The 19,742-nt window shown below is 39.6% G+C and overlaps 1 protein-coding gene across 1 annotated transcript in view; it reads right to left on the bottom strand.

The window, feature by feature from the left end:
• PGM5 (phosphoglucomutase 5) overlaps positions 1-19,742 on the bottom strand; it is a 74,181-nt gene that overhangs the window by 36,608 nt on the left and 17,831 nt on the right. Inside the window, exon 6 of the mRNA XM_085043851.1 lies at positions 19,016-19,170. Coding sequence (XP_084899977.1) covers positions 19,016-19,170 — 155 coding nt within the window. The remainder of the gene's footprint in view (positions 1-19,015; positions 19,171-19,742) is intronic.

Below are 19,742 nucleotides of genomic sequence, written 5' to 3'. Positions count from 1 at the left end.
CTCTCTAATGCCATTATCTGCACTGGTCCAGGTCCAGTAAAGCTTCTCCTTTGCTTGGTTTGTCTAACAAACTGCATGAATACAATCTACATTGCTTGTGTCTGGTAATATAGAGAAACCATCCATGCATTTTAGAAACAGAGCTACATGGAACCCATGTTCAGCACAATCACCACCATACCCATGGCATATTGTGTGGAAAGTTCGACACTTGAATTTAAATCTCTAAACAAAACAAACTTAAAACTTAGTACCTCCCTTTGGGACCTTCAAGTTCATTGGAGTTCATCTGTCTCCCTTAGGAGCAGACTTGCACTATCACAGCAATGATTAAAACACTCATCAGAGAACTCAAGACTCCCCAGTATCCACAGTGATGCCTCACAGTCAATCATATTCCTTGTTGCTAGCTGTAGGTCGCAGTATGAAAACACAGCTCCACATTTCATACCATCAGGTTTTCCTACACGGGCTCTGCAGTATCTCAGTCAAATGTTACAAGCACCTTGTGCAACATACAGAAAAGGCAGCACTTTTAAAATTATTTGAGACACTTTACAAAACAATGGAAAATGAAATTGTGTCCTGTGGCTAGCACAGGTTTTTCCCATGAGAATTTTTCTTGTGTTTTATAAATAAAGATAAAGTTTGGATGTTATTGGAACAGTGTCCCAGAACTTGGACAGTGCAAGCCTGGCCAATCAGGCCTGGGGGAAGGCTTCTGACTGACCAATCTGGGTGACTTTTGAGAACTCTATATATGTGATGAAATCAAAACAATAAAGGTCATTCCTTCTTGCCACTGAGAACTGGTGCCTTCATTACTCTGCCAGCTGCTCAACAGTGACAGTGTCCCAATCCCAAGAGGCAACTTTCTGATTCTATCCCAGGGAGTAAAAGTAAATTCACATGCCTAACTCCATATCCAGCTACAGAGCCAGGGGAGCACTGCAGAACTGAAATGCATTTGTAAGTAGGCCAACAGCTGCAGCCCAGCTCTGCTTCAGATCTCTAAGGAAGGACTGCAGAAAGCCACTGCCTCTTCCCTACTCTTCAGGGAGTTAAGTGGTCAAAGTAAAAATAGCCAGCACAGCTCCTTGCAGAGTCTGCCTCTGCCTTCAAAACTAATGTGATAATCCTGTCCACTATGGGCAGGAGGTGCAGGGATACTTTTTATGGATACTGTACTTTAGCCTGGTCTCACTGATTTACTATGGAGTGAACTGCCATTGAAGCAGAACTCACTGGTGAACAGGGATGGTAAATGCACCTTTAAAAATACACGAAGCAGATAGCATGCAAAGCTGGGATTTATCACCCCATACTTGCAGATGCTGCAAATAGATTATTGTTGTGGCAGTGATCAAGATATTAAATTATTCCCAGTGTTAAAACTATCAAGAGTATGCAAGTTATATACATGTTCTTATAGTGAGATTGTTACCATCCCACATTTGGGAGCACTATGAGCCATTAATGAATCTGCTTTCTGGAAAGTTAAATCACTTTTAAGAAGTTACACTGGTGGAGCCCTCATACACAGGCCTAGGTTTTAAGGCCTTGAGTACAACTTTGGCTCTTAAGTTCCTCTCCGAAATCTGCATGATAATACAGAGTCCTAGTAATGAGAGTCTACAGGAGAAAACAGTTCTTTGAAGAGCTAAGTGTTTAATTCAATTTAATTGAAGTTTGTATGCAGAGAAACTGAGAGCTATCCCTCCTTTCAAGGAAGTACTGCCTTAAAAAATCCCACACGGATTTTATGAGAAGCCCCTTCAGACAGGAAACTGGCAAATAAGTCTGTGGCATCTGTTTCTGCTCAGTCAGACTATTATGGTATGGATAGTGCTGTCAGCATGAGAGCACTGTAGGTCAGACTAGAAAATACACAATTCCTTGCAGTCTCCAGAAAAAAAAAATTACAACCTAAATCTCTTCTGTCAGCTTTTTAAAAAAACCACAGCACAGATTTTAGGATGGAGAAAATTTTCCAAAAGGAATCAGAAATGGATGCAACTGCTAGACAATAGCCTTTTGTAAAATAGTAATAAAACTTAACTGAATATATACTGACTCAGTGGTGTTTGCAATGAGTAGAGTCAGGATCTAAGGAGCACTCTCTTGTTAATCTGTATTAAATACATTGCTAGGTCAAGCAAAAAACAGTTCCAGCATTTTTTTAAAAGAAAAGTTAATTTAATCATAATGCAGAACCTTTAATTTCAGAGGACATATCTGTACTCTCATTACAAGAAATGGAATCAGAACTTAAGTGAATTCACATTTAACTGCTCGAAATGACTCGTAGTTACTTTTTACTAGGAATTAGTTGAGTGTAAAATTCTTTTTCCAAACTATTAGTAAGTTTACCTTTTGAACTCATCACATTACCAACACTTATCTCTTTTTTCTCTTCCACTGAATGATAAAATTCAGAATGAATCCTCTGTGTTTAACCCAGATGTCAACCTGAATGCCTGTATCTGGACAGAGTTTGCTAAGAGCAAGCGTTTATTTTAAGTATGGTATTTATAATAGTGTTCTTTTTTGCTGGGTGTGAGGGAAAACACAGACATGACAAGATGAGAATAAACATGAAAGGAGACCAGAAAAAAAATCTGCACCGTTTCTCAGAGGCAGATCTACAAAGTTCACAGCCAAAACTTTTTGTGGGAGGACTAGTGATTTAGGTCCTGCTGGATACTCCCCACCTTACACACCTGTGAAGGTGCAAATAATGAATGCTACATTGAGCAATGGGGCAGGATGCAGGTACCTGTAACCTCAGGGTGAAGGAGCTGTATCTGTTAAGCAGGAAGCAGTCTGGTCCCATCGGTGGTACTGTGGTCCTGCTGGTTTGTCTCCTTCCCAGGCCAGATTTGGCGCTTTGCTGGCACAAACACACAGGCAGTGGGACTCTAGGAATATCTCTGCACTGCTCTGCATGATACCATGTAGACATATGGGCTTATCCAGGCTTCCATGAAAAACACCTCCCTGCTTGAAGAAGGCATAATTCAGGCTCTGCTGAATCTGTATCTTCCACAACTGCAGGTTATAAATCACAAGCTTTAAGTGATTTCACACCACGGTACTGTCTGTGGACATGCAACCCCAGCTTCTGAGTTGTGCTTTTCAGAACCCTTCCCCTTCCTTGTCTTCTTATGTCTTTCTGGCCCTGCTCCAGCATGCTAGCCACACTGAGATTTATGAAGAGAAGTAACCTAGGAGGTTTGTGCTAGGGGGTGCTGACTCAATCACAGCACAGCTTCAATTTCTCCTTTACAGGACAACAAGTGTTTTAGACAAGGGCTCAGTGCCAAAAAGAAATGACTACATAATAAAATGGCTGGAAATAAAAAATGAAGAAGTAATAGAAAAACTAGTACTTTCGTGCAGAATTTCTTTTTTTTCTATATTCTAGATCCCTTTCTTTTTCAATAAATTTTTACTAAAGGCTTTCTTATTCCATTCAAATCTCTAGGGGTTCTCATGAGTCCAAAAGTTCATGTGCTTAATTACATTGCTGAACTGGTACCAAGAGGAAAATGTCAACTATTTTGCTCTGTTGAGTATTAAACACCCATTATAAAGCAAGATTGGTTATGTGGACTGGAAGAGCTGTTTCCAGGAAATCTGCTAACAAATTCAGGACCTTACAGACAGAAATACCATTCTCTATGAAGAGGAAAAAAATGATGCCAAGGTGAATAGGTCTGTGTAAATAAAGATAAGTTGGAAGGTTTATTGTTTTAAAAGGAGGGAAGAAGTAATTTCAAAGTACAAAATGGATGTGCTCATCCTTTTGCTTCTGGTTTCTCATCATTGTTTAAATCTATATAGAAAACCAGGATGGTGTGGGCACACTGTGTAAAGATGCCAAACGATTCTGCAGTATAACTACAGCTACCAGAAAGGTTCATCTGTGTTGAGACTACAGACTGCATGTGTTCCTCCTGCCTAGCCCCTGCAGTCTCCTCCTTCGTCTTTAAACAGAAGTACCAATAGGAATATCCTATTTTTTAGAGGAAAAACTCTAACATTGCACTTAAAACCCATCAAACCAATTAGCTTGACCAAGTATCAGTCATCACTAATAAATAAATTGTAGCTGAGACAGACTTCAAAGCTCACAGGAGGAAGGCCAGTTTGTCAGATCCACATGAGGGAAGAAAACCCTCTAGAATAAATGGCTACTGAATGTTAAGAAATTAATTTCCTTCACTGAGACTCTGCCCGAATGTGTTCAACTCACTTAGGGTGACTTTCTAGCACTCTCCCAAGCCACAGGGTAATGTTTAAAAGATGTAGAGATAGGTAGTTATGCATGTAAAACAGCTCTCCTCAAACTGGGGCATGAGCAACAGCACACGAGAAACACAGCAGACTCCTTGCCCATTTTGTCTCAGGTACGGAAATACTCTTAAGACATGCTAAAGCATTGCCAAGACTCCCATCCATTCATTAGTAACAAATTTTATTGTGCTGAATGATTCCTGTGAAGAATTTCTAGAAAAGATACTGCCAGGCTTTCCACAGTTCTTTCCAGTGAAACAAAGAACTGACTGATCTGATAAAAATAACAAAGTTCTCTGGGAAATATGACATGTGGCCTGTGATACAAACCCACTTCTAATGGTGGCTGTATGGATAGATAAGGCAAAGTCAGATGGGTTAGTTCAAGCTGCAGTTAAGGCTCATTACAGTAAACTCAGCAGGAAAATCTACTAATATTTCATTTTAGTGAGTTACAAGAAGCTTAATTAACTCCTTAATTATGCTGGCTGAGTGATACCCACCACAAAGACAACTTTTGCAAAGGAGCAAAGTCAGATTGGAACTGCGAAAGGAGCACATAGCTCACAGACTGGTAACAATGTCAGTAATATTGTCAAATTGGCAAAAACAATCATGAATCAAGTGTCTTAAGCATTTCTAAATGATGGAGGAGAAAAACAAACCATACTTGTGCAGAGTGTTGACAAAAAGAAGCAAAGAGAGCTTTAGTTATCCCTGACAGGGAGTTGGTTCACTTGAACAAGAGGAAGTACTCTTAGAGAACAGTAAGTTCACAGCAGTGTTCCTGAGACCATATTAATTTGATTTTAGACAACAATTTCTTGTATTTCTGAAGAACAATCTACTCAATATTCTGTTCACTAGCAGGGGTGTAGAATTAGTTCTTCATTCTGGAAGACCTTAGAACTGGTGTGGACCACTGCCCAAGGTCTGTCAACCAGTGCTGACTGGCCCACAAAGGAGCTATCTTTATGGTCCCATCATGTTCCATCCTCTCTAAGAAATCAATCTGCACTTGGGAAGAAAGATACTGAGAAAAATACGACACTGGATGACTGCAGAGATAAAACAACTCAGCATTACTCCAGCACTGAGTGATCAGCCCATCAGGAGCAGCTGCTAAAGAACTTAATTTTACAATTTACAAACAGATCTATGACTAAGCTAATTTCCTAATACAACTCATTAGTAAGTCTGTGGAGATATTTGCCATATCTACATTATTCCTCTCCGGAATCACATAAAGACTCTGCAAGCCAGTCAAACCATCCATTACTACATGTACCACACCACAGATCCACACTGCCAAATGAAGTAAACAAAAAAGAGCAATCTTTTAAGGAAATTTATAGACTATGGCTTAGCTCACACTGTAACATTTTGGCAATCTCATTATATTGCTTTAGTGGTAATAAATGCTACTTGGACAGCAAAACCATAGTAAGTTCCATCAACAATAAAGCCCATACTTCTCATAAACTCAAACAAGTCATATAACTGATAAAAGTGATGAAAACACAAAAATTCTCACTGGTCTCCCAGCATAAAAAACTATTTATGCATTACAGTCATAAACAATATATATGAGCAACATATCTTCTCTTTAACATAATAACACACCCCTCCATGTGTAATACACAAGTTTGTGGAAATGCCATAACTGCTTTTGAAAAGTACTTTTCCACAAACCCAAACTTACAAGTCTGATAACTTCTACCAAAATATACTACAGCAACTAATGTTGTTTCCAACTGTTTCTCTTGGTTACAAATGTACTGGAAAGCTTTGCACAAGATCCAGTCTGTATAACTCTTTCTCATTATGGGGTTGTTTTCCTCAGTGTGTGGGATGTTAACAGGTGTATTCATCATGATGTTCCACACCAAATGCTGTCTCATGTTGTTTTAGTCATCAGTTTGAGATTCAGATCCAAAATGCATAACTTAGAACCCGCTTTTGTAAATGTTTCAAGAGTCAACTCCCACAGGAAGTATAACCTTCAGGACAAGAGTGCCTGTGACTCCATGCCTTATGAAAACCTCATTGTCCCTTTCACACAAGTGCTAATAAAATGATTAGAAACAGCTGTTGACATATACAGTATTTAGACATGGCTAGGCTAGAACTAAGGATAAAGCAAGAGACAAAAGCTGCTTTGCTAAAGACAACCAGCAAACACACACATTTCTGTGAGTATAATGAGAGAGAGATGTGCTTTGGCAGCAACATACCCCAACAGAATTTGTCTTTCACATAATAAGACCAGCTGGCATAGTACTCAAGAGTCCTTGTGAGGTGAAATTAGAATCATAAAATCTCTCTCAAGTTGGAAGGGATCCATAAGGATCACCAAGTCCAACTCCCTGCTCCTTGCACAATGACCTAACAATTAACCATATGACTGAGATCATTGTCCAGATGCTCCTTGAACTCTGACAGACTTGGTGCTGCAACCACTTCCCTGGAGAGCCTGTTCAAGTGACAAATTGCAGACATATGTAATGTATATCCACAGAGAATGAGGCTTGATTGCAGAGTTCACAGTAGTAATGAATAAAAATCCAACAGCTGGAAAGCATGTGGCCATGCTCTCCAGATGTATTGCAGTAATCCCTAAGGTTATTCATGCCCTTCCTGGCTGGCATACAAAACTCACTTTTCATTATTATTTCAGCATTCATGTGCCTATAGAGTAAGTTAACTCCTTGTCAGTAAACTAAGTGATGAAGAGAGTGCATGGCGATCATTTATGGTAACTTAGAGCACTTAGTGAACTTTTACAGGACAAATGTAATTCCTTTAAAGATTACAGGTTTATTTTAGCTTCCAAATTCTGCCATGGCTCAGCAGCAGGAAGATTATGCTTTGTTCTATAAGAGATATGGTCCACTTCCTTTATGACAACAACTGACTTAGTATCAGACAGTCTGTCTCTGCCCCATTCCCAACAGCATGGCCTGTGACCAGCTAAGCTCTGCAAGAAAAGGCAGGGTTTTTCAAACATACATACAGAAAAACAGCTGTCACTGCTATGCTGTGTTAATAGCCTAACTTGCTGCTTTCCTGAATAAGGCAAGAGACCAATCTTCTTAATGCATGGAAATAACAGAAACAAACAAAAAGTCCCAGGCTGATTAAAGCAAGCTGGTCCCTGGAAAATGAAATTTACCTAATATTAAGACACACTCCAGCATAAAATGACCTAATTGAATTTCAGTAGTGGACCTTGTCTCATTAAGGATTTGGCAAAAACTTCATATTTAGTGCAACAATGAAATTACAGATGGATCTGTAATGCATGCAAACTATAGAAAAACTAAAAAATCCCAAAGCATGAACAAGAAAAAAACAATACTTAAAGCCTTCTCACTTCCCCACCCTTAAACAGGGATCTTTCCTGTTCTAGTCCCAAGTTCTGCAGTCTCTGCTGAATACAGAACCCATGGGTATTTCAGCAATAAAACAGTCTATGAAGACAAGGAGGAATTGCTTTGTAAGTTCTCTAATTCCACAGAAATTGTCATGAATCTTTTTATACCAGAAAAAGGCATTATACGGTGTAATAAAGAGGCATTCTCCTTATGTTCTTCTGCAGATACACAGGGAAGTGAACCTCAGTAATGTCATAACTAAAGACTGGCAAGACCCATGGTCTTTTTCAGGAAATGCAATAATCCTATTAACTAAGCAGAGGGAAAATACCCTCCATTAACTCAGGAGTACATGTCATATTCATTAGCCTTTCCAGGCTCACTACAGTGAGGTCAGCTGGTTCACTGTGCCTATGATCATTGATGAAGACACAAACCAGATGTAAATATAACCACTATATGTGTTACAAAACTCTGTATTGACAGTGATTCCAGTTGGGTTATCAGTACCCTGAATTATCTGAATAACAGAGAAAAAATGGCTTTAGGTACATATTAGAGGTTACTGGATGCCTCCATAGCTGGTTCTTCACTTCCCAAGTACTATAATACTACTTCCATCCTCTCACACAGAGTCAGCAGGATAGCTCAGAAAATGATCAGGATAGAAACAGTGCAGTTTCTTCAGATGGGAAATTCCTTGGTTCAGAAGAAAATTAAAAAATAAATAATTGCGGGTAACATGAAGGTTTTCTATACATCACCTTGCTGCTACACAGTAACCACAAGAGTGCAAGGGTGCAGACAGGCTCAACAATCGTGGTGGTGTAAGGACTTTCCAGCAAAAGTTTCTTCAGAGGGACACAGCATTATAAAGTAATTTAGATTGAAAGTGACCATGGAAGGTTTCTAGTCCAACATCCTGACTATAAGGTAAGATGCTTATGGCTTCAACAAGTTGGACACTGAATTTCCTTCTTTCAAATTTCTTTGCCTGGTGTCCTTCCACTACGCAGAGCTGCGAAGCACCTGGCTCCAGCTTCTCGACAGTCACTCCACAGGAACAGGCAGCTGCTGTTAGGTACCACCAGAGAAGCCATCCTTCTCCAGGCTGAACAAACCCAGCTCACCAGCCTCTCCTCTTAGGGCTTGTGCTCCAGCCCCCATCTGTGTTGGTGAACCTATGCTGAACTCACTCCAGTTTACTGATGTCTTTCCTATAGTGGGAATCCCCAAGCCAAACACAGTATCTGTGAATGGTTTCACACATGGTGAGCAGAAAATAACCACTTCTCCCACTCTCTGCACCCCATTCTTATTGGCAGAGCCCTGGATGTCACTGGCTTCTCTTGATTCCAGAGCACACAACTGCTCGGACAACTGTCCGCCAGGATGCTGGGCTGTCTCTGCAGAGCTGCTCCTCAGTTCCTCTGCTCCAGCCTGCATAACTTTCTAAGAGCAGGATTCATTGTTTGTCCTCAGTGAATTTCATTAGGTCTTTGCCATCCAATCCCACCAGCTGTCCACGTTCCCCTGACTGTATCAAGAACAGTATGGCCAGCAGGACCAGGTCAGAGATCATCCTCATGTACTTGGCCGTGGCAAGGCTGCACCTTTAGTTCTGTGTTCATTTTTGGGCCACTCGGCTCAAAAAGGACTTTGAAGCTCTGGAACATGTCCAGAGAAGGGTAAAAAGGGTCATGAAGGATCTAGTAAACACATCATAAGAGGAATGTCTGAGGGATCTGGGTTTGTTTAGTCTACAAAAGAAGAGGCTCAGGGGAGATCTAGTCACTCTCTGCAACTTCCCTGCAAGGAGGTTGTTATTTGGTGGGGGTCGGTCTCTTCTGCTGTGCCTACAGTGAGAGGACAAAGGAAATGGCCTTAAGCTAAGATAGGGGATATTCAGATCAGATGCTAGAAATTTTTTTTCACTGTGAGGGTGGTCAGGCACTGAAACAAGTTGCTCATGGAGGTGGTGGAGTCACTATCCCTGGATATGTTCAAGAGGCATCTGGATCTGGTGATGTGGTTCAGTGATTTAGAGGTCACCATGGCAGTGCCAGGTGGGCAGTTGGACTGGATGGTCCTGTAGGTCTCTTCCAACCTTGATGATTCTGTGACTGATGGCTCTGCTCTCCAGCACACCAACAGGCACCCAGACACACAACTTGGTGTCATCTACAAACTTGGTTTGACTGTCCTCCATATCCCCCTCCAGACCACTGAGAAAGATGGACAGGTCACAGAACAGACCCCTGCAGTATCCCACTTTTCACCAGTTCGTTAACCAATTGCCTGTGAGTCTGAGCATCAAGCCAGACTTTTACCTATCTAGTTATCCACCCATCCAAATCATAAAGTCCTGACTTGGACACAAGAATCATGTGAGACAGTTTCAAAAGCCTTGCTAAAACGGCAATAAATGACACCTGCTATCTTAACCACATCAACAGATTCCATCATTCTATCAGCCAGGCAATCAGGTTGGTTATACATGATTTATTTTAGTAGCTCCCTAATGATGCCATTTAGATTTGGATTGCGTGCTTTACACCAGTTTTCCTTTCTCTCTCTTTTAAACTGTTCTGTAGATTTTAAAGACTGAGAATTAATATGTGCTCTGTTTGGTTGTAAGACTTGGCTGGGAAGGGAAAGGAAGAAAGAAATTTCACAACTATATGACAGTGCTCATAGAAAAAAATACAAAAAGAAGAAGAAACTATAAAATGTTATAGATAGACTGTTACTACAGAATCAAAGGATTGTTGAATTTGGAAAGATTCTGGGCTTCTCTCATTCCCCCACAAAAGGAAACATGAGACAATATTCCTTTTCCCTCAAAATTAATGTAACAATTCAAGTGATTATTACTTCAAGTAAGATCTATTCTAACAGGACTCTTAAACTTCTTCAAATAATGTTAAGTACCCTGGCTCTGCCACAGTCTTACAGTGATCTTCTTCAAAACACACAGAATTTAAAGAACAAATTACTGTCCTCTTCATTTGTAAACATATTAGAAGTAGAATTTTAAACACACTTTTATGAAATTCTGTGCCACAAAAGATTTCTTTTAAATCAGCAGGAAGCCTTCTCCATGAAGGTCACCTATTGTCAAAAAAATCCTTTGATGGGAGAGACTGCTCTTGGGTTGACACCAGCTGTGTTGTCCAGCCTGGGTGAAACATGTTCAGACATGATAATCTGCTGGGAAGCCCTTATAGGTTGAAGCACATAATAAGACTGAGTAAGACCTTGAAAGAAAAGGGGCCTTTAAGTGTCACAAAATCTTTTGTAACTGACTTACTGCAAAATTTCTCTGATTGTTTTAATTAAAACACTTTCAGACTTTTTACCAGGACATTTGTAGGAATTCCTGCTGTTTATTCATAGCTGTATACTTATGGAGATATAACACAGATGCAGCACTAAGAAAACTGTGGACTTTCTGTTACCCAACATCAATCTATTGCACAGTGAAAGGTGTGCTCAAGGCATTTTGCAAAATGTTTCCTTTTCTCAGGTAGTTTTTCAGATACAGCACATTAAGCCTAGACAAATGTCTGTTTGTTTGTGAGAACTACAAATACACATATTTCTAAACAGGAGTCAATCAAGGTTACAAAATATATTTATTTCCCACCAAACACCAAATCTCATTCTGTCTAACTTTGGTTGACAAACTGACCTCATTCTCAGCCAAATATTAAGCTGGAAACCAAAAAAAAGCATCGTTTTCAACTCATCTTTTCTTCATACATGAAAAGAGCTTTCAGTACACCTTTACGTACTAAGTCCTGCATGCTTCACATTGCACAACCAATGAACCTGCTCATTTTGAGCTAAGCAGCTGTAGCAGTCCACTCCATGCATAGGCCAGAATCCAACTACTTTTGAATGAGAGTAAGAGCTGTATGCTCTGTAAGGCTGCTCTGTAAGGCTGCTCTGCAGCCTGCCATTCTCAATAGGGATGAGCCTTCAGGTCCAGAACGAGCCAGGGAATCCCTCTCAGATCCAAAAGCTAAGTTGTGTGCCAAAGAAAAGAAGACAAGCCATGGGACTGCTTAACTTCTCTTGCCATTCATCCATAAAGGACCAAACAGATGCTGAGATATGATTGAAATATCAATACTAATATTTCACAGGACAGGACACCAACATGTTTTCTGCCCTATTTTTTCATGAGCAGCCACTGAAGAACACAAGATTCATCCTCTCCAGTAAATGTCAATAGTATGCAATATACTGATATATGCTCATTCTCATCTTCCACTGAAAAAGTGTTTGAGTATCCAACTGCTGTTGTCCTGTAAAGTGTTGAGAATAAACATTTACCCCATATACATACAAAATGTAGCTTGTCATGACCAAAGCATGTTTTCTTCAGTGCAGGCTAGGATAATAGTGCTGGATCGCCAAGCATATGGTGGGTTTGCAACAGTCAAATATTCCACACTATATTAAAACACACCAAATCCAGCATCAAAGAAAATATAAAGACCAAGACAACTCCTTAAGGATATCCTTGAAAATACTTGCAATGATAGATCACTTCCACTGCTTAACAAACTTCAATGGATGAAAGGATAGCAGCTAGATTACAAGCACATTGTAGAAATAAGAGGCACAGATAAAGAAAGAACATTAGTGCCTTGTAATGATAGCTGTTTTTCCCTCCTTCTCAAACATGTCATATCTGTGGAAATAAACATTTAGCTGTAGAAAATATTTGAAAGCTGACATAGAAAAACTACCATTCTTTGTTAACTATACAGGTATACAAAGGACATATATGGACACTTTTAAGGTGCAACGTTATTTTTAAAGTTACGAATCCTGAAGATCTTTCCCATCACAGTGGTCCACAACTTCCTATGATGTTTCAAACATGTTAAATTACATTCATGTAGGTTTTATGCAATTGCCCTGTAGCATTCCAGAACACGCATTGTCCTTCTGCTCTATCTAATTTAAAAACTGCTCGTATGTGACATGGGACTCAGTTAGAGAGAGCTGTCTTAAAAAAATCACAGTAAGCCTATTTCAGATAAGAGGCAGTGAGACTGAATTATTCTGCTGAAGAAAGATAAAAAGAGTAAGGTCATGATTGGCATCACTTGGACAAATCACAGTCACAGAGTGAATACAGTATCAACCACATCGAAAGACATGTTTACGGCTTGGAGAAGCCTTTATGTTGAAAAAATCCCTTAAAACATTAAAGGATATCCATGTAGAGAAAAAGAAATACACAGTGCCTACCTGTTTTTCTTTTTTTTTTTTTTTTTTGTGCCAGAGCACAAACTTTTTCAGATGATCAACAACACTGAAGAAAAATGCACGACAAAAGACAGACAAAAAATCAAAAAAATCCAAGCAGGATTTTTATCTTTGGAATTCAAGTAAAAATTACAAAGGCACAAGTGGAATGTGGTGTGCTGTTCTCCATGCCTGAGGTATACATTCAGAAAAAAGGAGGAGACATTGAATGGGAATGAAGTGCGAAAAAAGGAACAGGGGAAGAACATGGGAATGTGAAAGGTAAGACAGAGAACAAAGACAGATAGTTTAACAGAAAGATAGTTAAAAATTAAAGGAAGTGTTTAGCAAAAGAAGAGAACAAATAAAAGCTGTAAGAAAAAGGGGGGGGAGGAAGGAGTAGGAAAAGGAACAGGAACAAGAACAGGAAGACTGGGAGAAGTGTCCAGCTTCAACCTTATGGGTCTTTTTCAACCTAATGTTTATATGATCTAAACAAAGCTTCATGTTGTGCTTCAGATGAAATGGACCACACTGAAAACCAGGGATGCTTCCTGCTGCCAGGGTCAGCCTCCTTCTTGCACCCAAGACAGACTGGTCAGAACTCATTGCATCTCTGCCTTCACCACATCAGGGCGTTTCCTTAGTCAGAACACTCACTGTCACTGCAGCCCACTTTGCAAGCTGTCTCTAAATGACCAGACAGTAAAAACAATCAGCAGACAGAACACTGATGTGTCAAAGCTGCATTACGAGATGAGCTCCCAGATGTAAAGTGCCAGGGTGCAGCACAGTAAGGTGCTTAGCTTTGCCCAGGCTAAGTGTAATCAAAACACCTACATGCTGTTGAAATAATCTTGCTGTACAAACAGCCTACCACACGGTGCTAGTCACAGTAGCATTCTCTCAAAAACCCTCTTCTCCAGTACCATCTTGAACGCTATTTTACATGCACACCCAGCTTCATATTTCCTGTGAAACCTGAACCTGAAAAAATTTTTACTTACTCTTGTGATTCTCATTTTGTACACTGTTAGCTAACTTCTCAGTATTTAACTTCCTTTCCTGTTATGCAGGCATCAGATAAATCAGAACACAAGGATGTGAAACAAGAATAGTTTTTTGAACAGGGAACACAGGTTTGCCTTCCCCAAAAGAAAAAGAACACCAGCGTAATGGTACATATCACCAGAGAATTGAAGTGTGGAGACATACTGCCACAATCCTGTTGATATTGGAGCATATTAAAGCAGATGTTTCCTGTCTAGTGTTATCCTCTCCCTACAGTACATACTCACATATTCCAGAAGCCACTTCAAACAAACACATGCAAATGTTAAATATTTTGAGTGAATTCTCTTGTAATTCACTGCTCCATTTGTTAATGTCATATTCCTAAGCAACATTTAGAGTCCTTTGGATTATTGCTTCCTTCTATTTAAGTTTAATAATGCCCTTTTTAAAAGTCTTAGGCAACACATCACGCACACAAGTGAAAAAGGAACTGATTCTCTAAATCCTTTATTTAAATTACTCTGCATGATTTTTTTCTTTAATACAGCTAAGGAAAAGCTCTAGTTCAATGGTTTAGGCTAAACTCTGACCACACAATATGGACACACCATACAAAGAAATGGTTTTCATTTGCTTGCTAGCACAGACTTCAGGAAAGACCTCTATGACCTCAGAAGACAGTAGTGGACAGGGATTGACCCAGTTCCCCCCAAGGAGAGCTGCTCTTATTACCACACCTCAGAAGCAGGCCAAAAGAGCCAGTTGAGCACACTACAGTACCAATAATTTTGTAAACACCAATCAAATTACACCATTCAGATAACAGTGGGAGGCTCTCATGACCAAAGAACTGTTATCCCAGAGACACTGTGATGACATCATCAAATACAAAAGTACTTCTAGCAGAATTCAGCTTTCTCTCAAGAACAAAAACCTGAAGGGATGTTCACATACAAGATACTTTTGAGCACCATTATCTCTGTTTCCCTAATTTCATAATACATGTTGGGAAAAGATTTCCAATCATTTTAGTCTCCCATGGAGCAGTGACTGTCTTATTAAATCCTAGTTAGATGCGCCTTAAGTCATAATTTCCTAACTTCTTCAGGAAGACTAAGTAAAATATAAGCTTCTTTTCATTTTCTAGGTACTATTTCTGCCATTCTACTGTAGCTACTATTATAAATGTTGCTGTGTCCTTTTCAATCATCTTTATTTTAATGCAGTTTCTCTATTCCTATAATTAGAACAAAGTACAAAAAATAAGAAACAGCAATACTCAACAGCACAGCAGAATTTATAAGCACTCTGTTTATTAAGTATGTTTTCCCTCCCTTGTTACGATTACACATTACACTGTAGGTAACAGTTGGCCTGAAAAGTTCTTTTCCTTTATTTATTTCTTCTCATTCACTAACAAAATAGTCTTTTCAAAGTACCTTTAAACAACTATTTCCATGGAACTAAATGGTACTAAACATGCATTAAAGGCTAAATTACGACTAACTCAAGCTGTCATACTCAAGATTAAATCTACCAGGCTAAGTGGGACATGTCTAAGAAACCCATGGATGTATATTGGTATGAATATGAAGAAAGTTTATCACTTAATCTCTGAATTTATGAAGATCTATGCATCTACTACCTCAAATGGAATAAATACTAACCTGAATGACACACATGAGAGAAATATTTAACTATTTAAGATTTGGTTTAGATGTTTTACTGGGTGTACATGGCAGGGTTTGTTAGTGGGGGGCTGCAGGGGTGACCTCTTTGAGAAGAGGCCCTGGCTGCCCCAGGCCAGACACAGCCTGTTCCAGTCAGCTCCAACAGACCCAGGTGGGCACAGATGAGCCTAGCAGCCAAGCTGCTGCCCCTTCTGGGAAAACATATTTTTAAAGGGCAAAAAGCTGTCCAAGAAGTGGAGACTGAGGAAGAAACAGCCCTGGGAACACCAAGGTCAGACAGGAGGGAGGCAGAGGAAAAGATGCTCCAGGTGCTGAAGTAGAATTTACCCTGAAGCCCACGGACAAAACAATGGTGGAGCAAGTGGATATTTTCTGATGAAAAATGCAGGTGGTGAAGAGCCCACACTGGTCTAAATATTTAGTAGTTGCAAAGAAGGCAAAAGCCAAGCAGTTTTGGAAAATTTATGCAAACAGGATATATTACAGGAATCAGGAATGCCTTACGTATATTCCTTTACACCACTGTCGCACTTTGAGATGTCCTTGACACTTGTGGAACTTTTCCTTATGTTTACAGACACATGAAACTGGAATTCACTTCAACATGAATCCCATACTGAGAATTAACCTCTCCATCAGTCTCTCCCTCAAGCAATATAATGGATTTCAGACAATGATACTCTACAATTTTATTGAAAAGTGTATCTTAAAGACAACCATCTTTCCTGAAGTTCACCAGTTTCTTATGGTGGGCTTCCCTGGGAATTCTGGAATACCTGAAGGTTCAATAATTCATGCAGTGAACCTCCAAGGAAGGTATCTATGATACTTCTTACAGTGTTCCAATCCATGTAGTCAGCCCACATACACCCACCCAGGACAGATGAGGAGCTACAGAGAGCTCATGGGTCAGGATTACAGAGAGAGCAGGGTCAGGAGACACTAAAGCGAGGGTCTGCCACAGGCCACCTGAGCCAGGAGATTAAATAGATGAGGCTCTCTACAAACAGACAGGAGCAGCCTCATATTCACAAGCCCTGGTGCTCATGGGGGGTTTCAATCGCCCCGATAGCTGTTGAAGTGACAACACAGCAGGGCATTACCAACCCAGGAAATTCCTGGAGTGCATGGATGAAAATCTCCTCCAAGTGAGAGAGGAGCCAACAAGGAGGCACCCTATGCTGAACTTTGATCTCACCAACAAGGAGGGGCTGGTGAGGAATATGAAGTGCTATGACCATGAAATGGTGGAATACAAGATCCTCAGGGCAGTGAGGAGAGCACACAGCAAGCTCACTACCCTAGACTTCAGGAGACAAGGTCCTTTGGTCCCTTTGGCTCAATAAAGTGCCATGGGATAAAGCCCAGGAGGAAAGAAGGGCACGAGAAACATTCAAGGATCCCCTCCTCCAAGCCTGACAGAGATGTATCCCACCAGAGGAAGCTATGCAAAAACACCAGGAGGCCTGTGTGAATGAACAAGTTGTTCCTGGACAAACTTAAACAAAAGAAGAAAGCCTACAGAGGGTAGAAGCTACAGGGACATCTGTAGGAATACAGATGAATTGTCTGAGAGGCTGGGGATAAGGCTAGGAAAGCTAAAGCCCTGAAAGAATTAGAATCCGGCCAGGGATGTCAAAAGCAACAAGAATAGCTTCTATAGGTACACTGGTGATAAAAGGAAGAGAAGGAAAAATGTGGACTCTCACCAGAAAGAAACAGGAGACCTGGCTCCCCAGGACATGAAGAAGTCTGAGGGACTCCATGGCAGTTTTGCCTCAGTCTTTACCAGCAAGTGCCCCAGCCACAGTGCCTGAGTTGCACAACTGGTGGAAAGTGTCCCTGCCCAGGCAGGGCAGATAATCTGTGTGAAAACTGCATTATCTACACTGAACTACATGACAAGTAACTTGTAGGACTTTGAGAAAACAAAGAGAACTACAAAATAAAACAAAAAATAAATAAATCAAGTTCCTGGATACAGACTGAAAATTTCATAACAATAAATATTTATAAGAATGAAGGGGAAAATGTTTACATCCTTCCATCATTATCAGTTGCTCAGTTTTATTTAATAATCAGGCTTAGCTCCACAAAACTAAATAAGGCAGTAATCACCATGAGATGATCTTTGTGCCAGAAGGTCAAGTAAACATTGCAAAAAATATAATTCAAACAGTCATAGTGTTATTGAAGTTCATGGTTGGGTTCATACATTCTGACATATTTATCAAACTTTATGAAGACAGAGAAACATATTTATATGCCACCATTCCTTCAGTTCTTACTGCAATGCAGATATGGTGTTTATATACAAAATGAACTCTACTTATTTCATATTGTATTTCAATATAATGACAATGAGATTTTTGGACTACTGAACAGAATGAAAAACAGTGTAACAGTATTTCCTTAACCCAGACTATCTACCAAAAAGTAAGGAGTATTTTCCTGAAGATTTTGTAAAGCATTAGAGGAAGTTGTAAGCTCTGAATTTAGCAACTTTTCAAAACTTCCTGAATAGGTGAACTGTAGATCAAGCAATCAACCTTTTCACACTAGCCACATTTCACTTTAAAATTACTGTTTCCTGATTAGACACATTAAAGGGGAGCAGAAGATCACTCTTGTCTTAGTACAGTTATGCAGCCAGATGAACATTGAGACACAACTGATTTAGCCAATGCTTTTTCCACACAGAATATTTTAAGGCAATAATATTTAATCATCTTGGTATTTACAGAAAATTTAGGCCTGGATAAAACTTGTTCAAAATTTAGGTGCTAAGACAAGATGCTCATCCAGCAAATCTTTAAAGAGCAGATTGGATTTGTCAGAAATAGTTTTAGATATACTTTTAATCTGTCTTGAAACTGGGAATGATTTTTCAACTGCCTGCAGCCTCTTTTGGGACATTTTATAGTGTTACAGATTATATATTTCAGCAGTTTGTAATAAGAGGAGAGTGTTGGTTTTTTGAATACTTGTTTAGTACTGAATTACTATTTTATCTGTTTTGAACTTCCATGAGTTTCGTAAAAAGTGCTGCCAGATCAGGCTGTAAACCATTATTTACAAATAAAAAGAGTAAAGTTTTTTGGAAAAGGAATTACCAGTCATATATTTGTACACTAGACCTACCTATTTATTTCTTTTCCAGACTGAATTAAACTCTCTTAATGCAAGTAAAGATCGAAAAAAATAGTCTAGGTAAAATCAAAGCCTTGTCAAGACCAGTTTGCAAAATAAAGTACATAAAGACTGTGAAAATTAGAAACTCTTATCAAAAGACTTCCCAATTTTGGAATTGCTCTGTAATAAAAAGTAGAGATAACTACTGTAATGACCAAGGTGACACAAATAAATATTTCATCTTACTTGTCCAGAGCTGTGCTGGTAGGCATGCTTCTGCCAAATCCTCGGACACCCATCTGACAAAAGTATGGAATGCAAGACAGATTGGCAGCAATTATAGCCAGTGAATCTGATGCATTAACAAAGAAACCATTTTGGCCAAGGATCATGTAGCGGTCCTGGAGAAGAAAAGAAATTCAAAACAGCATCCTAAATTCCATATATTGAGGAGACACAATTCCTTTTCCTAGATCCACTGGAGGTAGACAAAAAAGGACAGGCTTTGGGTTAGTCATACCCCTCTTTGGGCAGAAAAATTTACTGGCATCATCCTGGTAGGTTTATAATCTCACTACCACACCATCACTCCCTTATGCCTTGCAAATCTAAGCTCCAGATCAGTTTCTTGCTTCTGCCTCCTACATGTCACTTCACTGTCTTTGTTTCTGCCAAGAGAATGCTTGTGTAGGAGAGTCTTTTTGCCCATGACACAAACTACTATGGGAGTAGGAGAGCGTTTTGTGTTTACTAAGAATAGAAAACAGCTTTTGTTCTTCAGAACCTTTTCATCCTCCCACCTCGTCAGGGTAGAAACTTGCTTCTGTAATAAATTGTTTTTTATAATGTTGATAATACGGCATTCAAAATTAAAATAAACAGCTTTATTTAGCTAAAAAGCCCTTAATTTATGACGCTAACCAAAAAGTACTTAATATTGTTACTGTTCACTGTGACAAGTCTGTATTATCCA

Source organism: Lichenostomus cassidix, chromosome Z, assembly GCF_008360975.1.
Source record: "Lichenostomus cassidix isolate B80296 chromosome Z, HeHo_3.0, whole genome shotgun sequence".
In the NCBI taxonomy this organism is placed as follows: domain Eukaryota; kingdom Metazoa; phylum Chordata; class Aves; order Passeriformes; family Meliphagidae; genus Lichenostomus; species Lichenostomus cassidix.
Note: the sequence above shows the minus strand (reverse complement) of the source record. Positions and strands in the feature narration are given on the sequence as shown.